This window comes from Macaca mulatta, chromosome 14, assembly GCF_049350105.2.
Source record: "Macaca mulatta isolate MMU2019108-1 chromosome 14, T2T-MMU8v2.0, whole genome shotgun sequence".
Taxonomy (NCBI): domain Eukaryota; kingdom Metazoa; phylum Chordata; class Mammalia; order Primates; family Cercopithecidae; genus Macaca; species Macaca mulatta.
Window position 1 is genome coordinate 73,676,245 of NC_133419.1, and position 14,638 is coordinate 73,690,882.

The 14,638-nt window shown below is 58.0% G+C and overlaps 1 protein-coding gene across 2 annotated transcripts in view; it reads left to right on the forward strand.

Annotated features, from left to right (window-relative positions):
- The first annotated feature begins 1,189 nt into the window (after positions 1-1,189).
- The window catches only part of ARHGEF17 (Rho guanine nucleotide exchange factor 17), a 62,000-nt gene continuing 48,551 nt past the window's right edge, over positions 1,190-14,638 (forward strand). For both annotated transcript variants that reach the window (XM_001115376.5, XM_028833807.2), the window contains exon 1: positions 1,190-5,283. In XM_001115376.5, coding sequence (XP_001115376.3) covers positions 2,068-5,283 — 3,216 coding nt within the window. In that variant the 5' untranslated portion in view covers positions 1,190-2,067. The remainder of the gene's footprint in view (positions 5,284-14,638) is intronic.

Below are 14,638 nucleotides of genomic sequence, written 5' to 3' on the forward strand. Positions count from 1 at the left end.
ATGGGTCAGACCAGGTTATCCTCTGTTCCTGGGGAAAGCGAGGTCAGGCCCAAGGAGGAGAAGGAGGAGACTGGGGGCTCAAAGGAGCGAGAACCTCCTTCATCAGGATTTGGGGGTGCATCTCAGAGCTGGCTGGAGGAGCATGGTGTTTGAAGACCCTAAAATCTGAATTTTAGCAGGAGCTGCTATTTCCTGACTTGCATAGTGGTCAAAGTTACTTCTCCTTCACGGCCCACAGAGAAGGGGTAATAATATTTGTCCCCAAGGGTGGTTTGTGGATTTAAAAAAATAAGTTAAATAATATTGCCCATACATCATAGGTACTGGATACATTTTCATTCGTTCGCTCATTCGTTAGTTGGGCCGGGAGGATGAATGGGATCTAGAGGCAGGTGGGAATGGGGAAGGGGATGATGTCCCAATACCCAGAACAATGTGAGACTCAGACGGAAGCAGGGGCCGGAGGGGAGCTCAAGAGAGGGATCAGGGTGACGCCAGAGAAACAATCTACACTTTCCCTACCAGGAAGGTGGAGCAGCTGCGGATAAGAGTATAGGTTTGGCAGTGGGAAGTCGAGAGCGTTCCCGTCGAAGCTCCTTTTGTGTGTAAGGCCTAAGAAGGGGCAGTGCGCTTTGCGAAGGTCTGAAAAAGACTAAGGGGATTAGGTAACGACTGAAAGGAAGTGTTCCCAGCTCTCGGTTTTTTGGGGATGGGTGCTGCTTTATCCGTCCAGGACTCCATGCGTTGAGAAAATCAGGCCGCGAGAGGGCGCAAGAGCCGCGTACTCCGGAGCGAGAAGAAAACGGGCTCCGGGATCCATGAGAGTCCAGGAGAAGAGCCGCCAGACGGCTGGGGCAGGTGGGAGGCGTGAGAGCTGGAAAAGTAGGGGCGGTCGTGAAGGGTGGGGCTTCTGGATCAGCGCTGGGCTGGTTAGGGGCCTGTCGGAGCCGGACAGGCGGCTGGGAGGTGGGATGGGCGGGGCGTTTGGGAGCCAGATGGGGGGACAAGGGAGTGGCTACAGCCAAATTCGCCTCAGAGGGCGGGCGGGGAGGCGGCGGGGAGGGGCGGGGAGGGGCGGGGAGGGGCGGGGCGGGGGGCGGGGCGGGGGCGGGGGGCGGGGGGCGGGGAGGGGGCTGGGGGCGGGCGGGGAGCGGGGCGAGGCAGGGAGCGACGGGTCCTGTAGTCAGCCCGCGTTTCTCCGGGCTCCCCCTGGCGCCGAGTCCTACCCCTTTCCCGGCCTGGGGAGTGTGCGTCTGCGTGCACCTGAATGTCAGTGTGTACGAGTGTTTGTGAGTCCGAGGTTGCCATGTTGGAGCCCCTAGGCAGGACGTGTTTCCGCGCGGAAGCTGCTGGCCCGCAGTGGGCGCGACGCCCTGGCTGCGAGTCTGCGGAGCTGAGCACGCTCAGCGGTTGCGTGTGTCTCAGCGAGTCCCTAGGGGCAGCTCGGCCCGCTGGGCTCCCGAGGGACGTCTCTGGAGGGCCAGAGGGTCGCCTCAGTATGCAAGTCCTCCAACAGGCTTTTTCTTCTTCGGCTCCTCCCAGATTCCCTCCCACCACCCGGTTCCCAGGCTCGTTCACGCCCGGAGCCCACCCCCTCTTTTGGGCGCGAGGCCCCGCCCCCCGCCCCCTTTCCTCTGCCACAAAGTTTATTTGCAACAAAAGGGTGCCAGGAGCGAGCAGCCAAGTGGGAGGGAGTGGGAGCCGGAGCGGGAGAGCGAGGGGAGGCAGACAGGCCGTTGGGCAGGCGGGCGCAGGGTCGAGGAACTAAGCGCTGGGATCCCGCCCAGGTGGAGCCGCAGTGCCCCTGGTAGCTCCAGCCGCGGCGGGGGCTGGGCCTGGGGGTCGGCGGTGAGGCGAGAGGGGCCACCGGGGATGGAGACGTTGCGGCCGGTGGCCACAGAAACTTGAGCTGCGGCTGATAAACCTCTGCTCCGGTCTCTGCGCCCTCCTCCCACACCCCCACGCGCTGCTTTCGGAGCGGGCCGCTGCGCTCCTAAGGAGAGGGGGCGCAGGGGGGGTTGGCCACGGCTCTCGGAGGCCAGCCCCCCCGGAGTGAGTTCTGCCACCATGGCGGACGGGGCACCCCGGCCGCCGCTTTACCGCAGCGTCTCGTTCAAGCTGCTGGAGCGCTGGAGCGGCGGCCCCGGGCCGAGGGAGGAGGACACGGACACCCCCGGCTTGCGGCGCCGGGCCTCGTGCCGGCCGACCACGGCTGCCCCGGGCCAGCCCTCTCGGCGCGTGTCCAAGCTGGCGTCTGGGCCCCCAGCCGCCCCCGCGCAGCCGCGCCCGCTCCGCAGCCTCTCGCCGTCGGTGCGCCAACTCTCCCGGCGCTTCGACGCGCCGCGTCTGGACTACGGCTCCGCTGGGGCCCGGGACGGGGGCGTCTTCCCTGCGGCCGCGGAAGAAGCGGCCGAGGGCCCAGCGCGAGGGGCCTGGCCCAGCGTCACCGAGATGCGCAAGCTCTTCGGCGGTCCTGGCTCCAGGAGGCCCAGCGCCGACTCTGAATCTCCGGGAACGCCCAGCCCCGACGGTGCCGCGTGGGAGCCTCCGGCTCGGGAGTCGCGGCAGCCACCGACGCCACCCCCTCGGACATGCTTCCCCCTGGTGGGTCTGCGTTCGGCGCGGCCCCTGACCGGGCCGGGGATCGAAGGGAGGCTGCGCCGGCAGCAGCAGCAGCAGCAGCAGCAGCAGCAGCAACAGGAGCGGGCGCTGCGTCCAGCGGATGGTTTACATTCTTGGCATATCTTCTCCCAACCGCAGGCCGGGGCCCGGGCCTCCTGCTCCTCCTCCTCCTCCATCGCCTCCTCCTATCGTGTCAGCCGCAGCCGCGCTGCCAGCTCCAGCGAGGAGGAAGAGGAGGGCCCGCCGCAGCCGCCTGGAGCCCAGAGTCCGGCCTACCACGGCGGCCACTCCTCGGGCAGTGACGACGACCGAGACGGTGAGGGCGGCCACCGCTGGGGAGGGAGGCCCAGGCTCAGGCCTGGAAGCTCCCTATTGGATCAGGACTGCAGGCCTGACAGTGATGGGTTAAATCTAAGCAGCATGGACTCAGCAGGGGGAGCCAGGAGCCCTGAGCCCCCAGCATCTCCAAGAGCCCCTGGAGAAGAAGGACTCCGGGAGTGGGGTAGTGGCTCTCCGCCCTGCGTCCCAGGTCCCCAGGAGGGACTTCGGCCTATGTCTGACTCTGTGGGAGGAGCTCTCCGTGTGGCCAAGGTGAGCTTTCCCTCGTACCTGGCCAGCCCCACAGGCTCCTGCGGTAGCAGCCGTTATTCCAGCACAGAGACTCTCAAGGACGACGACCTATGGTCTAGTAGGGGTTCTGGGGGCTGGGGCGTGTACCGTTCCCCTAGCTTTGGAGCTGGGGAAGGGCTCCTGCGGTCCCAGGCTCGAACCCGTGCCAAAGGACCTGGGGGCACCTCTAAGGCATTGAGGGATGGAGGATTTGAGCCGGAAAAGAGTCGGCAGCGGAAGTCCCTGTCAAATCCAGATATCGCCTCAGAAACCCTGACGCTTCTCAGTTTCCTGCGCTCAGACCTTTCAGAACTGAGGGTCCGAAAACCTGGTGGGAGCCCCGGGGACCGTGTAAGCAGCCCCCTAGATGGCAGAGACTCACCATCCGCAGGTGGCTCCATGGGGCAACTTGAACCCGTGTCCATCCCAGCCCCAGCATCACCTGGCACGCGCCCCACACTCAAGGACTTGACAGCCACTCTGCGGAGAGCAAAGTCATTCACCTGCTCTGAGAAGCCCATGGCCCGCCGCCTGCCCCGCACCAGTGCTCTGAAGCCCAGCTCCTCCGAGCTACTGCTGGCAGGCCCTAGTGCCGAGGAGGATCCGCTGCCCCTCATCGTCCAGGACCAGTATGTGCAGGAGGCCCGCCAGGTTTTTGAGAAGATCCAGCGCATGGGTGCCCAGCAAGATGATGGAAGCGATGCCCCCCCTGAAAGCCCTGACTGGGCACGGGACGTGACCCGAGGGCAGCGGTCCCAGGAGGAGCTCTCAGGCCCTGAGTCCAGTCTGACAGATGAAGGCATTGGAGCAGACCCTGAGCCTCCTGTTGCAGTATTTTGTGGCCTGGGTACTACAGGGATGTGGCAACCCCTTTCCTCATCCTCAGCCCAGACGAACCACCGTAGTCCTGGGACTGAGGACAGTCTGGGTGGGTGGGCCCTGGTGTCCCCTGAGATCCCTTCCACACCAAGTGCCCTCCGCCGACGTCGCAAAGTCCCACCTTCAGGTTCTGGTGGGAGTGAATTGAGCAATGGGGAGGCAGGTGAGGCCTACAGGTCCCTGAGTGACCCAATTCCTCAGCGCCACCGGGCTGCCACCTCTGAAGAGCCCACTGGGTTCTCCGTGGACAGCAACCTCCTGGGCTCACTGAGCCCCAAGACAGGGCTTCCTGCCACCTCAGCCATGGATGAGGGCTTGACCAGTGGTCACAGTGACTGGTCTGTGGGCAGTGAAGAGAGCAAGGGATATCAGGAGGTTATTCAGAGCATAGTTCAGGGGCCTGGCACCCTGGGGCGTGTAGTGGACGACAGGGTTGCTGGCAAAGCCCCCAAGAAGAAATCCCTGAGTGACCCCAGCCGCCGTGGGGAACTGGCTGGACCTGGATTCCAGGGCCCTGGAGGGGAGCCCATCCGAGAAGTTGAGCCCGTGCTGCCTCCATCCAGCAGTGAGCCCATCCTTGTGGAGCAGCGGGCAGAGCCAGAAGAGCCTGGTGCCGCCAGGAGCCGGGCACAGTCTGAAAGGGCCCTACCTGAGGCTCTGCCTCCCCCTGCCACTGCCCACCAAAACTTTCACCTTGACCCCAAGCTGGCTGACATTCTATCCCCGAGGCTAATCCGCCGAGGCTCCAAGAAGCGCCCAGCTCGGAGTAGTCACCAGGAGCTTGGGAGAGACGAGGGCAGTCAGGACCAGATTGGCGGCCTGTCTCGGGCCCGGCCCTCCTCCAAACACGTTCGCCATGCCAGTGTGCCCGCCACCTTTATGCCTATTGTGGTGCCTGAGCCACCAACTTCTGTCGGTCCCCCTGTGGCTGTGCCAGAGCCCATAGGCTTCCCTGCCCGAGCCCATCCCACGTTGCAGGCACCATCGCTCGAGGACGTCACCAAACAGTACATGCTGAACCTGCACTCCGGCGAGGTCCCTGTCCCAGTGCCAGTGGACATGCCCTGCTTGCCTCTGGCTGCACTGCCTTCTGCTGAGACCAAGCCCCCTGAGGCAGCTCGGCCTCCACATGAGCCTGCCCCTGCCAGCAAGTGCTGCAGCAAGCCACAGGTGGTGAGTCCTTTGTAGGGGCCTTCAGGATGGGGCCAACAGAGGGCGGTGGGCATCGACTTCAGTTGGAGCCTTTTGCATTGTATTCACTGGTCAGGTGCCCAGGTGCCAAGGGTGCTTTTCTGGTCCTGGACGTGCCCATGCAGTTTTAACAGTGTTAAGGACACAGGGCTCCTGTCTACTCGGGCCCTGTAGAAGCTTCAGTTTTCTGCTGGTGCTAATGGCAGAGGTGCTCATCTGCTCCAGGTGCTCTGGGTGGTAACTACAAAGGATTCTTATCTTGTCCTTTGGATGTTTCTCAGGGACTGGTTTTGGAAATCCCGGTGTGGTTCTTTGTTGGAGGGATGAGTGTGATGGCACCCAGAGCAGGCTCAGTCTTTTCTCTGAGGCTTGCTGCTGTGTTGGCCAGACCCTTGATAGGATGTTTGGCTCAGGGGCCACAGTTGACATCGGTTTGCCCTTCCTCATGTGGCTTTCCTATGACAGGTCAGAATATAGATGTGTTCCTGGGCCTGGGAGAATTGGGAAGGTACAAGACTTGACTTTATGGAGGAGCAGAGGGGTCTCAGGGTTCTCACTGCAGTTCTGTTCTTGCTGTGTGACATTGGCCTTTCTCTGTGACTTAATCTCCCCAATCAGGAGAGGTGGGTGGGCAAAGTAGTGCCTATGTTTCTATCCAGCTGGTACTGTGCAGATTTGGGGGAGCCTGCGGGTTTGAGTTGGGGACTCTTGGGGCCTGAGTTCTGCTAGAGCCTCCTCAGATGAAAAAAGCTTCTAGATGGGGGCTTCTAGGGGAAGTTAGAGGCAGGGAGGGGATTGCAGAGGCTGAGCAGCCAGGGCCCTTTAGAGAGGTCAGGAGTGGTTCTGGGCCCCATCTTCAGGGCTGCCTCTATGGGTCCGGGGCGTCGGTTCTTGTTTCCCCATCCTGTCTGCTTGCATCTTTTCCCCACTCTACCCCCTTCCTGGTGACTCTGAGATGCACCCCCTTTCTGCCAGACCCCCAGCCCGGGGGCTCACTCTCCCTGAGACCCCTCCTTCTACCTTCTGGCTTCAACTATCCCTGGAGTTTAGGCTGTGGATTCAGATGGGATCCAGATGGCATATGCCCTGGCATCTGGGTTGGGAGCTAGATTCCAGGCTCTGGATTCTGGGTTGAGCTCAAGGATGGCCAGCGGTTATTTCAACTATGGCCTGCACTCCCACTGCGCTCCCTGACTGTGTGAGAAGCCTGGAAACTATAAACCCTGGACTAATTCGGTCACTCCGGTTCCCAGCGCTCTCACGGCCCCTCTGAACTCCCTTTCTCTTTGTTTCTCTCTCCAGTTCTCCCTGGTCCTGCCTCTGGGGTTTCTCATGGAGGCTGCAGAGAGAGCAGGCAGGAAGTGAGGAGCGGGGAGTTTTGAACCTGTCCTTCCTTCTGAGTCCCAGCGAGGGCAGCTCTGGTGCCCCTGAACTCCAGTACCAGTTCTGAAGGTCGGAGAGGAGAGGAAGAGAGCAGGGCCAGTTCTTGTCAGGGGTCTTCTCCCCAGCCTCCTTTCCCATATATCTTTTCTGGGATCCTTGAAGGTTCAAATGGGGGAGACGACAGGGGTAAACCAAGGGACTCAGGGAGACTGAAGGTGGCTGGGGGTTGCTCCTAAGAGGAGGCTTTGAGACCCAGAGAGGAGGTGGGAGTTTACAGAACTTCTCCTACCCCACCTCCCTTCACATTCTCCTCTACCCCCCGCACCCCCGCACCCCCGCACTCCTTTCTGGAGCTCTGAGGCAGGACAGATCTGCCATAACCTGGGCTTCTTCCTGCCATGAACAAAGGTCTCTGATCTCCAAGCCTTTGCCCACTCCAGGCCTCTCACTTTTCCAGGCCCAGCTTGATGTCCCCTTACGGGGAGGGAACTGGTGAGTCTGTCATTAGAAAAGCAGGGTATGAGCCTTGCTCTTCTAATCCCTGCGTGGCCTAGGATCCATCATATCCCTGCTCTGTGCCTCACTTTCCCCTTCCGTAAAATGGGGGTGATGGTCTCTGCCTGGCAGGCTCTCTTGTGTGGTGAGTGGGTGGTGTGATCTTTCCCTCTCTGGTAGCAGGAAAGAAGAAAAATGGAGGCTGCACTGCCCAGCTGCTTCTCAGCCACCAGGCTTGGCTTCTGAACACAGGGCTGGGTCCTCGTGGGCCTCAGTATAACCTGGTAGACTGCAGTAGGCTCCAAAAAGATCCATCATCTTCCAATTTCCCACCCCCTCATAAGCCTGGAAGTTCTTTCATTTGCTAGCTTGAACCCCTCCTGCTGTCCCCTTCCTTCTGGCTCCGGGAAGATGGGGAGCAGCTGTCCACCCCCTCCTGGTGGCCTCTGTTGAGGAGACAATGTTCCCTTGTTTCAAGCCGGAGGCTCCAGTCATGCTCCCTGGGCCGTGGGTGGAGATGGCATGGTATGGACTCCAGAATAAGAAGAGATGAGAGGAGCTGTCATTCTTTGCTTCTGGCAGTCCCTGGGGACTAAGGGCCCCCTCCCCACCCCCCAGGCTGTGGGAAGTCCCTCACCCTCAGGTCCATATTCACGTTCTGTGTGGTGTTACCTCCATTGCCGGGAGGTGGGAGGCCTGGGACCAGGCCTGGCTCAGCCTTTTGACTCACTCAGACCTGGACAGAGTCATCTTTGGACCTCAGTTTTCCCATCTGTACAGTGGGAGGTTAGACTGCCTGGTCTGTGAGGCTCAGAAGGAGGGACTTAGCCTGCAGGGGGTGTCAAGTGAAATGGGAGGAGCCAGGGGTGTGGCTGGAGAGGAGAGAAAGGCAGCTGTCTGCAATAGGCGTATGAACCCAGGAGAACAGGGAGTAACGGATCGCTCATGGGTCATTTATTCCAGGAATGCCTGTCTATGTGCTGGGAGGTGAGGAGGCAGAGCTGTCTGGCCTTCCTGCCCCGCCCCTCCCACACTCTTGTTACCTCCGCTGAGGCCCACCGTAGCCTGGTTGGTCAACACCTCTTCCTGTGAGGGAGGCTTCCCCCACCCCAGCCTCAAAGTGCAGTCTTGCAGTCCCACCTTCTGCCCTCAGGTCCCTGATACCCGTTTGACACATGCCACAACTGTAGCCCACAGCAGTGAATGTCTTGTCTCTCAGCAGCAGAGGCAGATGAACTCACAAAATTTTAACATACTGGAATAGTAGTAACAATAGCCAACATTTATCACGTGCTTACTATATGCCAGACACTGTCTGTTTCATTCTTCAACTCTGAAAGCTGTGGATATCTTACAGTGCAGACTTAGAGTCGAAGACTGTTGGATTCACCCTGGATCCTAGCATATCAGTGTCTTAGAGGTGAAGGGACCCAAGGAGATTGGCCTGCCATCTGAGTAGTGGAGACAAGTCAGCAGACAGTTGGGAGTGTCACCTCCACATCCCCAACAGCCTGAACACTTTCATAGTGGTTATTTAATTCACCAGAGCCCGTTGGGATGGGAAGAACTTTGAGACCCAGAAGGGGAGAATGCTAGGTCTAAGGTCACACAGCAAGGGCGGGCAGAGCCAGGCCCATGCACCAGAACCCTGGCCTTGTTCCTCTCCACTCAGACCCCCTCCCTACCCAGCCAGCTCCCTGCCTTGCTGATGAAGGTCTGGTAACTGCTCTTCCAGTCACCCTTCTCTCTCCCCTTTTGGCGGGGAACCCACGGGGGTGGGAGTTCTCTCCTTCCCCTCCTTGGCTCTTTGTCTGATTTTTTCCATGGAAACTGGTTCTGGGGGGAAGGGAGGAGGTGATCAGGACACTCGGAATTCTGAGTGGTACCAAATATCTATAATTAAATGTCTTGTCACCCAGCAGGAGGGGGTGAGATGGGGGAGAACAGGCAGAAGGGCAGCCCCTTTCCCCTGTTTATTCCTCACATCTCCTCCTAACCCCTTCCTAAGGGCCCTGGGCTCTTGAGGGGAACGCTGCCCAGGAATGAGTCCTCCCCAGCGAGGAAGGGTTGGGGGATGGACTAGAGTTGAGTCTGACATTTTCCAGCCCCACATTTCCGGGACCAGCTGGGTTTGGGAGGCGGAGAGGCTGCTGCTAATCCTGTCCCCAGCCCCCTCTCCCCGTGTAGGGACTTGCCCCTCCTGCTTCCCTCCCTCTCTCCCATCTATGATCTTTCAGGCTACACATTGCTGCCCTGCAGTAGGGTGGAGGCACCCCCAGGCTTCCTGGGAGCTGAGACACACAGAGAATGTAGGATCTAGAAGCCAACACGAAGGGGCTTAGGATATTGAGGGACTAGCCTGGAAACTGGCCAAGGGACTTCCTAGAAGAGGCTCTGCTTGAGCTTGACCTTGAATACTGAGAGAGAGAGAGGGGCTTTATGAAGAGGGCACAGCATGAGCAGAGGCTAGGAGATGGAAAGGAATATGGCAGGTTGTGTGCAGTAAGAGTTTGTTTCAGAGACTTGGGTGGCCCTTGATAAGGTAATACATTCATCCATTGAACAAATACTGTCTGAGCAATGAGACATGTCAGGCCTTCTAGGCCTGGGAATACAGCAACAAACAAAACAAAGGCCTGCCCTTGTGGAGCTTCCAGACTAGGGAGGAGGCCTGTCTGTAAATGGAGACATTCTGTGTCAGGGAGTGGTAGGGGCTGGGAGAAAAATAAAGCAGGATAAGGGAGTAGAGAATGACAGGGTGGGGGTACTTTAGATCAAGAGATCAGGAATGCCTGTCTGAGGAGGTGACATTTGAGCAGAAGCCTGGAGGAAGTGAGGGAGCAGGTCAGGTGGCTGAGGCAAACAGCATTCTGGGCAGAGAGGAACAGCAGGTGCAAAGGCACTGAGGTGTTTGAGAAACAGTCAAGAGGACTGTATGATGGAGCAGAGAAGTAGAAGATCAGAGGTGGGTTAGGGTGAGGAAGATCGTGTAGGCCAATAGGAGGACTTGAGCACGTACTCAAAGTGAGACGGGGCAGGCGCTGTTGGAAGGTTCTGAGTGGAATAGTGGCCTGGTCTGACTTATGCGTTCACGGGTCTGCTCTGGCTGCTCTGTGGGGGTAGATTGCAAGGGCCAGGTGGAGGCTGTGAGGCCAGTCAGAAGGCTACTGGAATAATCTGGACAAGAAATGACAGTGGCTGGGGCCCAGGCAGAGATGGTGGGGTGGTGGGTTTCTGTTGCAGCCCCAGGGGCTCCTCAAAGGCCTGGACCCTGATGTTCAAGGTGAACACAGAGCTACAACTTCTCACATGGCTGGGCAGTATGTGTGAGGGGTCACTTAGGGTGGGGAGGTGGAGTTCGACAAAGTCCCCAGGGTGGACTGGGCTTTGGGCTACACTGGCCACCCCCTGCAGACCCACATTGGCTTGGCTGAAAGGCTAGGAGAGTGGAGCCGCCACAGGGTCCCAGTGAGGCAGGTGACAGGGCCATATCCCACTGGTATCTCCTCTGCAGCCACCATGATACCCATTTAGCTCCAGCATGCATGTCTCCTGGGACAGGGAGCTCATGCCTCCCCCAGACCCCCAAGATAGCCCCATCCCTCCCGTCTGATCCTCCAGCTAGGTGGGCATTGCCATGGCTCCAATAGTCCAATAAAGAAGCAGGCCCGGAGTGGGCAGGGTCTGCCCAAGGCCCCAAAGCTTGAGTATGGGATTTGGCTCCAGGTGTCCTGACTCCTAGACCATACATTGGTCCCACAGAGTTCCCACTAAGCAGAGTTGGCAGGGATGGTGGTGGCAGGGTGGGGGAAGGGGGAGCCAGTGTTTCCCAGAAAGGCTTGAAGCCTTGGTGTACTTACTGGGAAATGTGCCCAGGCAGCCTGGCGCCTTGCTGGCAGGCCCTGAAATGGGGGCCCTGGGTCCCCTGGGAAGCAGGAGCCTATTGGAACTGATGTCTCCCCATGGGAGTTGATTCCCCCCACAATGTCCTCCCTCTAATTCTCACCTCCCAGGGTCTCTGGGGCATTCTGGGGGTTGTGAGAGACAGACACAGAGGAAAACTATCAGGCTGCTGGGCTATGTGCAGTAAGTGAACCTCAGCCCATGAGATGCAGGGGTTTGGGGCCCCAACCAGAGTGGCTGAGCCCCCTGGAGGGACTTCCAGGACCCCAACTTCCAGTAGCTCTAGGGTTCACTAGGGACAGCCTGGTGTCTGCACTAGGAGTCAGGAGACCTGCGGTCCAGCTTTGCCCTACGACCTTCCTACTGTGAGGCCTTCAATAAGTTCTATCCCCTCTCAGAGCCACAGAGCCGTCCTTGCTCTCGGGCACTAGGATAAACCTCCTCCCAGGGCTGTTGGGAAAGGACCCAGTCCTGAGCAGGATCTCGGTTGCAGAATGAAGTGCTGGCAGGCAGGGACCCACCACCCCACTAGGCTGCTGAGAAGGCAGGTTCAGAGTGGTGCCGGGACTCAGGCCCGGGTCTACCCTGCACCTGCTTTTCCCACCATCGGCTCCTGCTCTAGGATTCCCCCCACCCCCAGATAGGGTCTTTCTCCACACTTGTGGCAGACTTTGTTGCTCACTCTGGGGACTGTCCAGAAGTGTGGTGTTGCAGTTGACGGGACAGTAAACCTTTATCTGAGCCGGCGTGGTGGCTCACCCCTGTCATCCTAGTACTTTGGGAGGCTGAGTGAGAGGATTGCTTGAGCCCCGGAGTTCAAGACCAGCCTGAGCAACACAGGGAGACCTTGTCTCTATTAAAAATAAAAAACAGGTGTGGTGGCACAGACCTGTGGTCCCAGCTACTCGAGAGGCTGAGGTGGGAGGATGGCTTGAGCCCAGGAGGTTGAGGCTGCAGTGAGCTGTGATTGCCCAACTGCACTCTAGCCTGAGCGACAGAGTGAGACCTGGTCTCAAAACAAAAAGCAAAAACCAGACAAACAAAACTTCCTCTGGTTTCTTTCCAGTGGAGCTTGGAGAAGTTGCCAGGCAGGAAGAGGTTGAGAGGGGAGTGCAGAGTGCACCTGAGGTGGGAAGACCTGTGCTGATTGCAGAGGTCTGGGTGGTATATTAGTGTCCTGTTGCTGCCGTAGCAAACTACACACATCTAGTGGTTGAAAACAACACAGATCTCCTGCTCTCCAGTCTGGAGGTCAGAAGTCTGAATGAAGGGTTTCACTAGGCTAAGATCCAGGTGCTGACAGGCCTGCCCACCTCTGGTGGCCCTGGAGAGATCAACGCCTTTGCCTTTACCAGCCTCTCCTGGCTGCCAGCACTCCTTGGCCTGTGGCCCCTTCCCCCATCTTCCCTAGCATCTTCAAATCTCTTGCTCACCCCATACCTCCTTCCTCCCTCTTTTTTTCTTTTTCTTTTTATTTGAGACAGAGTCTTGCTCTGTCGCCAGGCTGGAGTGCAGTGGCGCGATCTCAGCTCACTGCAACTTCCGCCTCCCTGGTTCAGGCAATTCTCCAGCCTCAGCCTCCTGAGTAGCTGGGACTACAGGCACGCGTCACCATGCCCAGCTAGTTTTTGTATTTTTAGTAGAGATGGGGTTTCACCATGTTGGCCAGGATGGTCTCTATCTCTTGACCTCATGATCCGCCCACCTCAGCCTCCCGAAGTGCTGGAATTACAGGTGTGAGCCACTGCTCCTGGCCTCCTTCCTCCTCTTTAAGAACCCTTGTGATTCATTAGGCCCACCTGATAATTTGATAATCTTCCCATCTCAGAATCCTTAATTACACCTGCAAAGTCCCTGCTGCCATGTAAGGTAACGTATTCACAGGTTCTGAGGATTAGCATAAGGATGTAATGCCAGGGCCATTATTCTGCCTACTGCAGATAGGCAAAGGACCAGGTTGTTGGTTCCTGAGAATCAGAGTCCCCAGCTGGTACTGGTCCTGGGGCAGAACCTTCTAACTCAGGCCCACTGCATTTAACTTGCCATTTCTTTCCATGTTCATTTGTCATTCATTCATTTAGCAGTCAATCATTGAGCCCCGTGTTGGGCAGTGAGAAAACTTGGACACCATCCCTCCTTGCCAGGAGCTTTCTCCAAGGGTCCTAGCCTCCTGAGGTGGGTGAGGTCCAGAAGCAGGCAGAGCCCAGGCCTGGTGGGGCAGGGGCAGAAGTGCCAGTGTGTTCTGGGGCCAGGCCTGGCTTCCAGAGGTGGCAGGCCGTAGTTTTGATGACTGGAAGTGGGATGAGGCCACTCTCAAGAAGGGCAGTTGATAGGAGAATTTAAATCCAGGGCAAGGAGGGAAGGTCGGCGCCGAGGGAGGGGTTGAGGGTCACGTCTCTGCCAGGCTGCCACAGCTGAGGGCAGAACTGAGAGCCTAGCGGCAGAAGGAAAGAAACGCCCTCATCCCATGTGCTGGGAGCTCCACGTGGGAATTGGTGGCATTGGTGCTGTCTGACCAGAGGACCTGTCAGGTCCCTTCATCCCTGAGAAGCCTAGGGAGGCTTCAGGGAGGTGGCATGTGGAGGGTGAAGGGTGCTGTCCAGAATGCCATCTCCGCACACGCTGGCTTTCAGACCCAGGCAAGCACTTACCTACTCCCCTGAGGCTGTAGTCAATGGCGGCAGTATCCCCTCACTCCACAGAGGATTATTGTTAAGATTATTTTGTTTTTCGGCCAGGCGCGGTGGCTTATGCACGTAATCCCAGCACTTTGGGAGACGGGCGTATCACAAGATCAGGAGTTCAAGACTCAGCCTGGCCAATATGGTAAAACCCCATCTCTACTAAAAATAAAAAAAATTAAAAAATTTTTTTAAACTAGCAGGGTGTGGTGACGTGCACCAGTAGTCCTACCTGCTCAGGAGGCTGAGGCAGGAGAATTGCTTGAACCCGGGAAGTGGAAGTTGCAGTGAGCCAAGATTGTACCACTGTACTCCACACTCCAGCCTGGGTGACAGAGTGAGATTCCGTCTCAAATTAAAAAAAAAAAAAAAAAAAAGATAATTTTTTTTTTTTTCAGACAGGGTCTCACTCTGTCACCCAGGCTAGGGTGCAATGGGTCAATCATGGCTCACTGCAGCCTTGACTTCCTGGACTCAGGCAATCCCTCCCACCTCAACTTCCCAATGAGCTGGGACCACAGGCGGGCGCCATCATGCCTGGCTAATTTTTTTACTTTTAGTAGAGGCAAAGTCTCACTACGTTGCCCAGGCTGGTCTTGAACTCCTGAGCTCAAATAATCTTCCCGTCTTTGCCTCCCAAAGTGCTGGGATGACGGACGTGAGCCACCGCACCCACCCTGCTGCTGAGATTAAGTGAAAGCATGCCAAGAGGGCTTGGCACAAAGTAAATGCTCAAGAAATGTTACCTCCTCCCCTCATGACTGAGATGCTAAGGTTTTATGATTCTAAGATTCTTGGCTGCTGGGCACCTCTTTCCAGCCCTGAAGCAGAAGACAAAGCTCTAGACAGGAGGGCAGGTTGGGGCCTGGCTACAC